Source organism: Calonectris borealis, chromosome 23 (genome assembly GCF_964195595.1).
Source record: "Calonectris borealis chromosome 23, bCalBor7.hap1.2, whole genome shotgun sequence".
NCBI lineage: Eukaryota > Metazoa > Chordata > Aves > Procellariiformes > Procellariidae > Calonectris > Calonectris borealis.
In genome coordinates, this window is record NC_134334.1 from 9,682,803 (window position 1) to 9,697,480 (window position 14,678).

At 38.9% G+C, this 14,678-nt stretch overlaps 1 protein-coding gene and 1 long non-coding RNA gene across 7 annotated transcripts in view; one reads left to right on the plus strand and one right to left on the minus strand.

The window, feature by feature from the left end:
• The window catches only part of LOC142092511 (uncharacterized), a 25,200-nt gene extending 20,533 nt beyond the window's left edge, over positions 1–4,667 (plus strand). For both annotated transcript variants that reach the window (XR_012677103.1, XR_012677104.1), the window contains one exon: positions 4,127–4,667. This is a non-coding gene — a long non-coding RNA (uncharacterized LOC142092511). The remainder of the gene's footprint in view (positions 1–4,126) is intronic.
• The window catches only part of PDPN (podoplanin), a 19,477-nt gene extending 6,112 nt beyond the window's left edge, over positions 1–13,365 (minus strand). For 3 of the 5 annotated variants that reach the window (XM_075172647.1, XM_075172648.1, XM_075172646.1), the window contains exon 1: positions 13,107–13,279. In XM_075172647.1, coding sequence (XP_075028748.1) covers positions 13,107–13,176 — 70 coding nt within the window. In that variant the 5' untranslated portion in view covers positions 13,177–13,279. Of the gene's footprint in view, positions 1–13,106 lie in introns of all 5 variants that reach the window. The other 2 variants (XM_075172650.1, XM_075172649.1) reach the window with 2 other exon arrangements.
• Positions 13,366–14,678: the final 1,313 nt, after the last annotated feature.

Sequence of the window (14,678 nt, forward strand, 5' to 3'; positions counted from 1 at the left end):
TCACTTTGGATCAGCTGCACATATATCACTTGGAAATTATTTTTTTGCCTGAGTTCTGCTAATTCCAGATACCAGTGTTTAGCTAATTCCAGATACCAGTGTTTAAAATTAAGCAAAGAGCTAATAATAGACATTGTCCTGAGCAAAAACCTCAGGCAACAAACCCTAAAACTTCTGGAAAATTATTTCCTGGATTCAAATTTTGCATCTAACTTCTATTTATTTCAGCAATCAGAGCAAAAATTTGTCCAAACGTTTTCAAAACCAGTTTATATTTTTCAGCATAATACTGAGTTATTGCAAGGAAATACTGCAATGACAGCTGAAGGTTATGTGAATGAGAGCCATGTTCACTCTCTTCAAAAAGCAAAGGAATTTTTGGGGGGTTGGAGAAAACCCTGGATGCTCACACATCATTTGCCTATGATCTATGTAAGGTAACAATTGTCAGCTGCTAATATGTTAATAATGAGCAAATAATACATAATCCTTTTCCTTTGCAAGACAGTTTGATAGCTCTGTAATTTGTAAATAGTAAGTGGTAGATTGGTAGTGCTGTGTAGTGATCTCTTCGGGGAGGGCAGCTATTCACATGAGTTATTTAAAAACAGGGATTTACTGTACCATTTGAATATTTTATGTAAGAGAAATATCATGACCTGCTGGTTTTTTAAAACTTAACACTACTTCTACTAATTTCACCTCTTTTTATTTAGTGACCTAAAAACATTCTTCTCTTCTGCATTTGAAGTTAGACTCTTTCTGAATTGTTAGACTAGTTTCGAATAGTTAGACTATTTCTTATGAAAGGCTTTAATACTCCTAAATGCACCCTACTTGTGTTGTATATGATATAGAGGCAAGTAAACAGAATTTTTGGTCTGTGACTGAAATCAGAAAGAATGGGCATTTTGCTCAGTATCAGTCAAAATTGAAAAGAGGATAGAATCACTTTGGATCAGCTGCACATATATCACTTGGAAATTATTTTTCTTTAATTGTGAGTTCCATTTAACTTTTGTTCATTTTTTGACTACCCATTTTAAAATAAAAATGGTATTTCAAATGAAAAAGCCAATGCTTAATTCTGAAATGGGTTAAAAAAAAAAAAAAGCACCAGCACTTTAAACGAAATTTTTCATACAGACGATGAATGATTTGACATTGGAAAAGTAATCTTTTTTTGCTTGAAACTCTCATCTGAATTCCACTGGAGACTTGTAAATATTTTTTCCTTGCTCCTAAAACTCATTTTTGAATCAAACTAAAAAGTTTTCATCCACCTCTAGCAATGTAAGACTAAGAGCTTTTTCCCATCGCAAAGAGACTAAACACTGATCTGAGCTTAGATTTCTAATTCCATGTTTACCCAAGTAAATAGAATTTTATATTTTTATACCTTTATAAGCCTGAATACAGATACACTTTCTATTTAAGACCCAAAAGGGTCTTAAATAGAAAGTGCAAGTAGTACTTCAGGCACTAACAGATGAAGAAAGTATATTCATGTTATGCCAACATGAGGCCTAATATTGTGGCTAATTAAGCCAGCCAGTCTCCCAGAAATCACCTTATAATCCATGGAAAGATTAAAACAGGCCAGGGTAAATCATATTGGTAAGTTAGATGGTAAAAATAATGTTTTAGTCATTTTTGATTGACATACCCCAGGTGAGCAGCCTTGAAAATTTTCTGTTGAAATAGCATAAAAGGGGCTTGACTTTTAGGTGTGTTGATTTAGCCACCTTCTAAATAGCAGGGCATTTTAAGATATGGCACTACTTTATGATACTTATTTTTTGCTTATAAAGTAATGTCTCTAAAGTACAATATTGGGATTATGCTGTGGAAGTGTTAAGTGTAAAGAAAGAAATAGCATTAGAGCTCAACAACATGAATTGTATATGGATCAGTTTACCTTGTAATCCCAGTTGGAACTGAAAAAACATCCTTTGTTCACTAGTTGCAAAATAAGCACAGACGGAGAAAACCAATTACCAGAGAAAAACCCCAAGTAGAAAGTGATATAAGTTTTGTATGTTAACAACAAGCAGCTTATTCAGAGAAGCTGCTTATACTTGGCATGGCAGTAGCTTTCAGCCCTGAAGAATTACCTGATAGTGAAGGCAGGAAAGGAAACAGTATCACCGAACAAAGGTGTGGAGAATTAGTGAATGTCACAAAGAAAATGAAATAATTATTCTTTGTGTGATAAAGTTATTGCAGATTCTTGGCAATAAGCGACATGTAGAAAATCTATTTCAGTGCATTTGCCCTCAGTGTACAGTGACTGACAAAAGAAGGTGGCCCAGATAAATCTTGCCTAATTTTAGGTTCTTAATAAAGGTGCCTAAATAAGGTGTCTGCTTGCCCTTATCTTTTATAGTCTGTAGGGAAAGAGAAATACTTACAGGACGTAATTCAGCTCACCTCAGATTTGGGTCATCCTTGGAAGTGCTGCCTTTCCTTAATTGTGAAGGGAAACTAGAATAATATGGCTCCCCTATTAACTTCCTAAAGCTCACAGATTGAACTGATTTCTATCAATGCGGAAGTCTTGTCCCAGCCCTGTCCAATCTGCATAATACTGCATTCAAGCTGAGGTCCTGTATTTGCTGGAGAATGGTCCCTGGACTATGTTTCCAGGTTTGTTTTTCTGGACAGACAGTGGAGGTGGTCTGAGTGGTAGTTAAGCAAACACTACTGAACTATTACCAGAAGAAAAACTGGGAGGTAATTTGTTATCAGTGTACTCATTTGTAGGAAGCAACATCTGATACTAGACAACTCTTTGTCAGAGAAGGCAGTAATAAAGTCAAAAATATTTAAATGAAATTGAGAGAAACTACTGGACATGAAACTTCTTTCCCTGTACCCAGTACAAGGCGCATATGCCACTGACATCAAAGAGAATGTAAATGGGATGTAAGGGTGTACGTGCTTTAGTCATTTGTTGGTTTCATCTGATGTGGGCCAAATGTGGCAAGAGCCATAGGGTTAAGTAGTGCTTCTGCATATGTTCTTAATATTATCTTAGAGGAGGCTGTAAATAAAAACAGTGCCTCACAGTGCTATGATTGTCTCCAACAAGCACTATGGCCTCTTCTGTTTGTAGCTATACATTGCTGCAGATGTGAATTAATCATTGCATCTCTTTCTGCCAAAGTTCCAGCTGGGTGCGTTTCAGTTCAAAGTCCCCAGCTGCTATCAGGCTGCAACTTCTCACACCAGAAGAAAATTTGATGTCTTTAAAAGTTTAATACTGCTCTGAAAACATCCCATGGTTAAGCATCCCATGACCCACTTAGGGGAAGATGAGCTCACTACTCATTGTTATGCATGGAGTGACAGTTTACTAGAAAAAACTCTTAGGATTGCTTTCAAAGCACAGTGGTTGTGTTGGAAAGGAGAGTGAGTTGTAGAACTGTTGTTCATTAGCATTTCTTTCAGGTATCTCCAAAACCAACAAAAATACTTTTGAAGATGAAAAATGTTGTGGGATCTTGTTTCTTTCCCAGTAGTCTGAATAAACCCCGGCATTAGCGGGCAAAGGCAGTTGTAAGCCTTTATTTTAATTTAGTCATTGAAATAGGAAGCCCTCAAAATAGAATGAGTTTCCATCTCTGCGATAAGAGACCAATAGGTAAAAATGGCTAACCTTAAAGGTTTTCCTCTAGCAAGAACTGAAATAATCTTTATTGTTCATTGCCCCTCTGCTCCTATTTAAAAAAAAAGAAAAGCAGCTTCAGTTATAACAGCTAAAAAAATTAACTAGCAGGTTAACTGTCAAACAAAAGCTTTCATCTTAAAATTCAAGTTTATTTTTATCTGTATCTTATTGATGGATCATATTTTATCCTATCCAGCTGTGCTAGATAGGTGCTTTGTGGAATGCTTCTCTAGAAAAGCAAGGGAAAGAATTTTAGTAGGATGGGTCACTTCGGAGATACCGCTCTTCTGTTTAAGATATTACTGAGCTAACTACCTGGAGTTGACTGATGTTTTCAGTATCTGCTTTCTGAACTGTTACAGACCAAGTGGTGTTGTCTGAAGAACTGTGTATGTATGTGTGTGTTAGCCATGCTGTTTTGGCCATATTTTACTCAGCATTTATGTCCTGATACAGGAATTCCCTTTCTGAGGAAGCATTCTTCACTCGCTATCCCTGGTTACCTGGGATATGGAGAAGGTGGAGGTACTCAATGACTTTTTTGCCTCGGTCTTCACCAGCAAGTGCTCAAGCCTCACCGCCCAAGCTCCAGAAGGCAAAGGCGGGGACTGGGAGAATGAAGAGCTGCCCACTGTAGGAGAAGATCAGGTTCAAGACCATCTAGGGAACCTGCAGGTACACAAGTCCATGGGACCCGATGAAATCCATCAGCGGGTCCTGAAGGAACTGGTGGATGAAGTTGCTAAGCCACTATCCATCGTATTTGAGAAGTCGTGGCAGTCCAGTGAAGATCCTGCTGTCTGGAAAAGGGGAAACATAACCCCCATTTTTAAAAAGGGAAAAAAGGAAGACCCAGGAAACTGCAGTCTCACCTCTGTGCCTGGGAAGATCATGGAACAGATCCTCCTGGGAGCTATGCTAAGGCACATGGAGGACAGGGAGGTGATTCAAGACAGCCAGCATGGCTTCACCAAGGGCAAGTCCTGCCTGACCAACCTAGTGGCCTTCTATGATGGAGCATCTACAGCAGTGGACCTGGGAAGGGTTACAGATGTCGTCTGTCTAGACCTCTGTAAGGCCTTTGTCATGGTCCCCCACAACATCCTTCTCTCTAAACTGGAGAGGTATGGATTTGATGGGTGGACTGTCCGGTGGGTGAGGAATTGTTTGGATGGATGCACCCAGAGGGTAGTGGTCAATGGCTCAATGTCCAGATGGAGATCGGTGCAAGTGGTGTCCCGCAGGGGTTCGTATTGGGACCGGTACTGCTTAATATCTTCATCAATGACATAGACATTGGATCGAGTGCACCCTCAGCAAGTTTGCAGATGACAGCAAGCTGAGTGGTGCAGTCCACACGCCTGAGGGACGGGATGCCGTCCAGAGGGACCTGGACAACCTCAAGAAGTGGGCCCATGTGAACCTCATGAGGTTCAACAAGGCCAAGAGCAAGGTCCTGCACCTGGGTCGGGGCAACCCCCAGTATCAATACAGGCTGGGGGATGAAGGGATGGAGAGCAGCCCTGCCGAGAAGGATTTGGGGGTACTGGTGGATGAAAAGCTGGACACGAGCCAGCAATGTGCGCTCGCAGCCCAGAAGGCCAACCGTATCCCGGGCTGCATCAAAAGCAGCGTGGCCAGCAGGTCGAGGGAGGTGATTCTGCCCTTCTACTCCGCTCTGGTGAGACCCCACCTGCAGTACTGCCTCCAGCTTTGGAGCCCTCAGCACAGGAAAGACATGGACCTGTTGGAGCGGGTCTAGAGGAGGCCACGAAAATGATCAGGGGGATGGAACACCTCTCCTGTGAAGAAAGGCTGAGAGAGTTGGGGTTGTTCAGCCTGGAGAAGAGGCTTTGGGGAGACCTGATTGCAGCCTTTCAGTACTTGAAGGGGGCTTATGAGAAAGATGGGGACAAACTTTTTAGCAGGGCCTGTTGCGGCAGGACAAGGGAGAATGGTTTTAAACTAAAAGACGGTAGATTTAGACTAGATGTAAGGAAGAAATTTTTTACAATGAAGGTGGTGAAACCCTGGCACAGGTTGCCCAGGGAGGTGGTAGATGCCCCATCCCTGGGAACATTTAAGGTCAGGTTGGACGGGGCTCTGAGCAGCCTGATCTGGTTGAAGATGTCCCTGCCTACGGCAGGGGGGTTGGACTAGATGACTTTTAAAGGTCCCTTCCAACCCAAACTATTCTATGATTCTGTGAATTTTATTGTGAGCAAAGTGAGTCTTAAAGTCAGTATCTCATTATTGGAATCTTGTTCAGTTGTAGTTCAGTGGGAACTTTTATTCATGCTGGTGGAAGTTTAACAAAAATGTATGATTTGATAAGGTATCGGCCTTTTGAATACATAATGTCTCAGCAGCAGCTCTGTATTTTTCAAATACAATTTGCTATTTGGCTTCATCGTCAATTTAAACATATTCCACTGTCAGATCCAAACCCTACCTCACCAGCTTATTTTTCTCTGAAAGTAGTTTTCCATTATGTTTCTATAATTGCTTAAGCATTTTTGGGTATTTAAAAAAAGCTTATAGGGGTCTCTCTTTTTTTTTTTTTTTGTGAAATAGTTCAACACTGCCAAATCCGGGCTACAGTTTGGACTTTGAAAATTTGAGGTTTTGAAGACTCTACAGATTCTGGGTTTTGTCTTCTGGATTTTGAGCCTTTGGACAGTTAAAATTTTCAGACTTTAGAAAGGCAAGGAAGTTTCTTGATGAGAACTGAAATTCCCATTTGTACCTGTGGCTCCTGCAAAATTCATGACGTCTGCAGTATCCTTAGTCTGTTTGGGGCCAGAGCATTGGCATTTTCTCTTTTTCTGTTAATTCTTTCTGGAAGTTGAAGTAATGTATTATGCCATGATAAAAAAATGCCCTGGCATATGTTTAAGTGTCTAGATTTTTTGTTGTTCAGGAGAAAGTATGTACTGTCTGTCTAAAGCCTGAAGTGCTTACTGCTGTTTCCTTATACAAAAACCGACAGCTTTGCTTTATATAATGAAGGAAGCTGGATGACAAAATACCATGAACTTCGGAAAGCATCTGCCAGTTGAAAAATGGTCATGATGCACAAGGAAGGATTTAGCTCAGCCTTATTTAGAGTATGACTGACTTTGTTCAGGTATTCCATGTAGCTCATGATGACAACGTTTTGCTGAATTGTCAGAAACATTTCCTTTGGTCACCACACCCTACTACAGATGGTTTCTATTGCTGCGGCTGGCTTAGCCAAAGGAGCAAAGCCAGAGTTTAAATCTACCGTGCCAAGCGGCAAAGAACCACTTGGCTGCTTCTGAAGTAAATCACATGTCTTCTGAATGTTACAATATTCTACATTGCCCATATATAGGATATCCACAGAAAAGCAAACCAAAATATATTTTAACTGGGGAGATATAGAGCAAAATAACTGCTCTTCAAGTGCTTGCTATATGTATATGACCCACAACCAAAGTTATGAAACAAAGCCACAAGAGGAAAAGGTGGTAACTTACTAAGCTTTCTCTTATGCATGATAAAATCGGCCACAGAGCTGTGAGCATTAAGAGTGAAGAGACTATTTAACTCCATTATGGGATATTCCTTTAAAATATTCCTTGCAGAACTAGAGATGAGTCTTCTAAGGTTTATGCTTTTAATAATGTTGCTGTGTCAATGTCTGATTTCTTGTCTGATAAGTACACTGACCTCAGAGTTGCTATCCCATGAATGTGGGATAAAATCACTTATTGATATTTGCTGCCCCATGACCCTGTTGCCCTGTTTGCAGTTTTACTAGCAATTTCTTTGTTTTCTCTGAGCAATAAGGGTTTGACTGGGGTAACAAGATTGGAGTTGTGATCAAGGTGTAAGTCTCTTTTGCATCTTTCTATAAGTGGCACTAAAACTGCAGCATTACAGTACTGTGTTTATTACCGCATGGCTGACAAAGAATGAGTGTTGGAGCTAAGGCAAGGAGAAAAGTATAAAATTTCATGTAATGGATCAGCAAATTTTAGGGGGCTTGCAGCAGGAAGCAGACGATCTGTGTACAAATATCGTGATATGTAAATACAGATCAAAGCAATTAAGACATGACCTCTAATACAGTAATAAATTAATCTTTTCCCTGAATCACTTCTTTCCCAAAACTCTAAGGCTATAGCCATATGCCCTTTCACAGCTGCTTGATGAAGATTACTAACCCCTTGTACCTGCCAGTGGACCTGTTTGTGTGATCATTTCTTAACTCATTTGTTTGAAATATGCATGCTAAACACTATAACTGGAAACTGGTTAGGCTTTAATTTTGTTCACACAATGATTTTTGGCTGCTGCTGTATATTGCCACACAGCAAGCAAGATCCATTCAAATATGTTTAGTCTGACCTTCATACTAACTAATAACATACTAGCTAATATTTGGATGGGTTTCATAGTTACAAAAACATTTTAATATGCATTTGGAATTAAGTGTATCCCTTTTACAGATTTAGCAGCATCTCATATACTACTCAAGCCCTCCTAAGAGTACGTGTTCGCCTGAAACGGTGTAGACAGCTGAATTGTGCCCTCACAAAGGATTATCCTAATGCAATTTATGCTGGATGTTGGAGTGTTTGTTAATCAACAAATACAAAGATGGGAAAACACAAAGAAGTCATAAAGCAACATGAGAATGTGCTCAGCAACACAGTTGCTATTTCCTTTGAGAGTCTTTGGCCAGGCTTCTGAGACTGGCTTCTGAGACCGAGTTGGAAATCAGTAGTAAATTTGTTTCTTTTTTTTTTTCTCATTTGTTTCTCTTTAGAACATCCCAACATACCTCTAACTCCCAATCCTACATCTTTTTCTGAAATGCTGTATAGCAAGTTGTGCACCACACAGCTATGTGAGCTTTGCTGCAGAATTAATTCAAACTCAGGGTATGGTATGTGCAAACAAATCAGAGAAGGCCCTTTTAGAGGCTGCCTGTCTGCAGCATGGACCTGGGATGCAGTGAATAGTAGGACCTGGCAGCATTTGGGTTCCATCCTGTGGTCCCTGACCACATCCAGACAAAAAGCAAACAAACCAACAAAACAAACGTGCAACTGAGACAGACCATATGTTAGAGCTGGGCAAAGAGTAGTCATTTCTGTGGTATGCATGTATGTATGGCTTGCCTCAAATGACACGAGGAGGAAACACTGCATGCTTCTGTCGGAGCCCAACATAGCCCTGCATGCTGTGGGCTATCCTTCCTTTACTGTTTTTTTTATTATCTATTAAAATGCTCTTTTATCTCTCTACGTTCTCAGCTGCTTATTTTTGCAGACGATTTACAAGTACTAGATCTGGGGTAAATGCATGGGTTCAGAGGAAACTGTTGAATTACGGGAGCTGAGAATCTGGCTTCTCTGTTTCCAGTTTTCACTGTGCAGCCTGAGTTAATGAAGGGTCCACTTGTGAGCTTTTAAATATGACTATTTCCTTTGCTTGTAAGGCTACATGGATTCAAAAACTAACTTTTGAGATACAGATGGGTGAGCCTCTTTCTTTCCCAATGAAGAGGAGAAAGCAAATTTTATGTGTTATCTGCTGGTCTTTTACCAAGACACTGCAAAATACAGACTCACTAATTTGCAGACCCACTAACTGAGATCCAGTAAGATGTTTTTCTCTTTTTTGTGATAATTAAGTTTTGGATATTGGACATGTAGAGTTAGATTCATACCATGCTAATGTAATTTACAAGAGGCATATATAGAGACACATGTGCAAGCGCACTCATCATTCATGATGCAGCCAGATGCCGGGTGAAAGGCTTTGTCATGCTTATTTAGTAGAAAACTGGCTTCCTTTTGGAGTCACATGTGACTGTTCATTTTGGTTGTTCATTTATTTACTACTAGCAGTTACAGAATCTGATTTTCAGAAGAGTTTAGAATTGCATGACTTTATTTAGTTTTGCCACTGAACTGGCAACGGAGTTTGGGTAAATCAAGATACTTTTGAAAAAATCCTTTCTTGTGATTTTGTCAATTCTGGTTTTTATGATTTTGAAAAACATAGAAAAGTTTTTAGACTTTCATGGTTGACTGTAAACTTCAATTTCCTTTCTTACCATATAAATACTTTCATCTTAATTATCCTGTCCATGTGCTTACTTTTAGTCCAAAACAAATGTAAAGTAATATGACCTAGTATAAACCCGTTCAATTTTGAGACTTGCATAAGGAGTTATAATCTAGTATTTGCCTCTAGGTAAGATTAGGCACATGGACAGTTGATACTGCTCCAGTGACATGTGGTAACTTGTTTAACAATCATGTTATGTGACAGCCAATAGAGTAATCTCCTCCTCTGCAATGACACTTGCACCATGGGAAAGGCTTCAGATTAGGAAATGTGTTGCCTCTGTAAAGCACTCATTTGAATGCTTGTGCTTTTAATTGTTTGATTAATGCTGTGCCCAGAAAAATTTTAGGCCACCTTCCATTTCAACTCATTTGGTCTGATCCTGTGTGCTAAGATTTGCCTGAATTTTTATATGCTGAACAGGATCACAGAAGGACAAATATATATCTGCTAATCATTCAATAGGAAATGCTTTAGTCTAAAAATTCATCAGCTTGTACAGTGCTCAGGGCTGTCCTTGGTTTCAGTCAGGATTTAAACCATGAATGCATAATACAAATAGAGCCTGTGTGAATGTGTTTTAAGTAGACAGTGATGTAAGATTTGTTACTAGGTTTTCTTTCTGTATTTTTGCTAATTTATGCCATTTATTTTATTTGGAAGTTCACATATGAAAAGTGAAATTAATAAGTTAATTATCTTCTCCTTTTCCACATCAGTATTGTATTTTATGCTTTTACAGCTTTGTTATGTCTTGCTTTATGTAACCCAATTAAAGGACCTTTTATGGTTTCTTTTGGAAACCACATTGCAGGCTGGGACCACAAATTCCTGTTAAGAGTAGCACAAATCCAGGAAATTTTAACAGAAATCTACATTCATTTTTAACTTACTAGTGTTACATGTAATTTCCATGTTCTCTATGAGCAAAGAATGTTTAAGCATTTCTGACTTCTCCCTTAAGACTCGTATGTTTTCACTGAAATGTTGTTCATAGGTTGGCTGATAGTCCTGTTACTGGGTCAGTGGTAACTGCTATTTTTCAATCATGTTTCTGGTTCACAGTTGTCCTGAAATGGTTTCTGCTCCTCTGGCTTTTTCATAAAGTTGCAGCAACTCAAAGACAGCAGATACTAATGAAACTACTCAAATTGTGGATCACTACTTGGACAGGGAAAAATGCTATGCTTACAACCAAGATCAACAGCTGAGTTCAATTTATTTGGCAATTCAAGGAGGAATTTGGAACCAATATAATCCTTTTGGAAATATGCTTTCTGATGAAAACAAACCTGCTTTTCTTGATTTGGTCTCAATCCAGAAAACGGAGTGCCCAAATATAACAAAAGGGTAGCTGCAGATTTATTTATGGCCTGATCAGGGTTAAGAGGTATCAGAATCTGATAAGGAGACTTTTTTCCCTCTAAAACCCTTAGGCCAAATTTTCTGCCCCAGAGGTTCAGGTATCTGAATATACCCACTCCACATAGTACTATATAAGCCAAAAAAAATTCTCCATCTTCATTGTCAGTGCAGTCACAGATTGCTGAAGGTAGCATTGTCATCTTAAGTCTGTTCTAACTTGTAATTGCTGATGGTTATCAGTAAACAACGGTGATACACATGCTAAATATGAGACTCGCTTATTTTTATATCTGGAATCTATTTTCCTGGTGTATCCTTTGGAAGTTATCCTAAATGATTGGCCCCATGTGAAGAAAAAGTCATAAAACCTAAACAGACCCAGAAAGCCTTAAATACTATAAACCATGTTCTAGATCCAACTGTGGAGTTCATGCAAACTATACTGGAAATAAAACAGAGGTAGAGTCTTGCAAACAGGAAATATTTTGACATTTTTCTGGCTAGTAGAGATTCAACCTGATCGTTGCTGGATTCCTCCTCTGAGTTGAGAGAAAATATGCTTAAAAATTCTCCAAAAGCCTTTTTTCCTGTAATTCTGGTATCCTAGAAACTACTTAATGTTACTATGAAATGGTGGTGGGTTTTGCCTTATTTTTAATGGCTTTAAACTTTGGTATATTTAATATCGATACTTTTTAAGGGTAAGCTAGCTGGGTGAGCCGTAAGTGCTTATCTTGAAGAAAGCCTAGAAAGCAATATTTAGGACTTGCCTAATACCTGCTGATTTTAGATTTTCTGTGAAATTTTGAAGCATAACTTCAAATTTTCAGCCTCATATTCTGACATACAAAACACCAGGAATTCCCATTAGAAGTTTCAAGCCAACATCCACACATACTGTATATTGATATAGCTCCATTATTTCCAGAAGAATGATGTTGACTGTCACCAGGCCAAAATCAGGTCATATGTTTCAGTTAGGGTCCCCAAACCCAAGTCAGACAAGTAGATTTATGCTTTGGAAGACTAGTGGGTTGAGTTTCAGGTTATTGTTCTCAGAGCTCTGGTACTTGGAACATGTTCCATAGCAACGGTAGCTGTATTTCACCACTACAGGCATACTTTCTGTTCGCGCATACATCATAGATTAGGCACATTGCCTGATCGCCAATTCATTCATAATGAATCAAATACTATGCAGAAAGACTGAATTTGAATGTGATGTTCCTGGAATCAAGTACTGCTCAGGGTAATTCTGATTTACTGTTAATAAATCAGACTCTTCTCCTTTAGCTGTAAAAAGACTTAAACATCTGTTTTACCTAAAAGTGTATATTGTATTTTTCTGAAAAAATTCAACAGAAATAGTTTGCCAAGTAAACTTTTTCTGAGTAGATACATAACACTTTTCAAATCTCTCTTAGGTAATAATGCTTCCTGTTTTAGTTTCTGTCACTTGTATATATTGCTTATGGCTAAGTTAGTATTAGCAAAACCCTGCATACGGCTCAAATTCTAAGCTGTTGTAATGCCTCTAAGTACAGAAGCTAAACTCTTCAATGGAAAGATTTATAAGTTACTTTCATAGAGAGTTTCACCACCTAAATGCCAGTTACAACTAAATTATTGCTTGCAGTCTCCTTTGCATATATTACAGTGAAACTGAAGACATTTTCCAAGGGCTGTTGATGTAATGCCTTCCCTGACTGCTTGTACTGTTCTCCTTCCCTTACACAGACACACACAGAAAATTCTTTTCTAATAGAGCATAACTCAGCCCATCTGAACACTTTTGATGTGTTTCTTTCTAGATTACAGCCATAGTAGATGCCCAGTAGTAGCTTAACAATTCAAAAGAAAGTTTTAAAAACAGGACAGAGCAACTATACTGCATATGAGTAAGCACAGAAACTGTTTAAATTACAGGAAATGTCCGGAAATAATTTCAACCAAAGTTTCTTCTTACCTTCTTCAGCAAGTGCTATGAAAGGCATGCTCCCTAGAACGAAGATGAAGAATTGAACTTTAATAAACATCTTTGGTCTGCTTAGAGAATAGCTTTCCAATCCTGAGACCAGATGGATTCAAATTCTGATTAATTTTTTTAGCGGCAGGAGATCACTAAAAGAAATCACTGCAAAAAATACTTTGGTATTCCAAATATTCCTTTAACTGCTGTAGTTTAAAGGGGGAAGGTTTTCCCAGATGGTAACTACACAGCTAAAGAAAACTGAGTGGAGTCGGCATTATTTTCTTTAGCCAAGGGGTGGGAGCATGCCTAAGGTGGTCCTCAAAGAAGAGCCAGGCCCGCCCTCTGCACTCTGTTTGGTCAGTACTAAAATTATGATCTCAGCCCAAGTTTAAAGTTACAGGAGCTGTTGTGGCTTTCAGAAGACTTTTATTTAGCAAAGGGGGAAAAGGTGTTTAGGCAGAGTGAGGTGTTCAGGGAGTTCCCTCCCTTCTGCAAACTGCCCTTAAAAAAATATTTAAGGAACAAACACTAAAGACATTTTTCCTCTTATTTCCAGCAGTGAACTGATGTTTTTTTCATTTCAAAGTGAGCCCCCATGTTTATCTGAGCAAGTGTGGCAATGAATGTGCATTTAGGGATACTGAAATAGTTTTAGGACAGGTTATTTAATTCTGCAGTAAAGACTGTCTGAATTTTTCTGCGTGTCTAAGTCTCAGCTTGTGTCTGACATCCTAGCTGTATTCTAGCATTTATCTCTGTCCACAGGCTTGATGGCCTCTGTGTGCTAATATCACCCTAGAGGTAGAGGATTTTTCCTTTTCATATGTAACTGTTAGTAGTACAGCTATACAATAGTTAGACTAGTTAGTTTTTTCTTGTGTATATTTCTGCACATGAGCATTGCATGGCATGTATGCAAGACTAGATTAACACTTTACCAACATCTGTAACAGATACTTTTTCTCACAAATAATGATTATTAGACAGGAACTAGGACTGAAGCAGGACTTCTGCTGGGATGCAATGATTTATATTAATTCTTTTCTGAATCATCCCTTGTCTTGGGCAAGTAATAATCTACTGATTTACATCTATTTAGGAATGTGAGCACTGATTAAAACTCACCACATGTGAACTAACTATACCAGCGTGCCACATAGCTGAGTGGAAGAAGCATGTGACCTTCTCCCTCGGTTTCTGCACCCTGAAGTCCTGCAGTGCTAGGACATCGGACTCTGAAGCATAGCAGGAGAAGCATAGATTTGTTTCCTTTCTGCTGACAGTTGTGGAGGAGGTAACCTCTGCAGAAGAGTGGTGCAGACTTGTGGGAGAGGTTTTATCTTTTTTTAAAAACCACCAACAACAAAAACCAAAACAAAAAAACCCTAAAACATGACTACGTTGTTTTGCTCAGTGAATGTGAGTCAGAGCTGTCATTAAGACCCCACAACACTTTGCACTATAAAGGAGCAAAGCAAGTCTAAACATAAGCAGTGATACAGTGATGTAAAAAGGGCTGCAGATGAGAAATGCAACACTTTCCATGGGGCTTTTCTTTACTTTTGA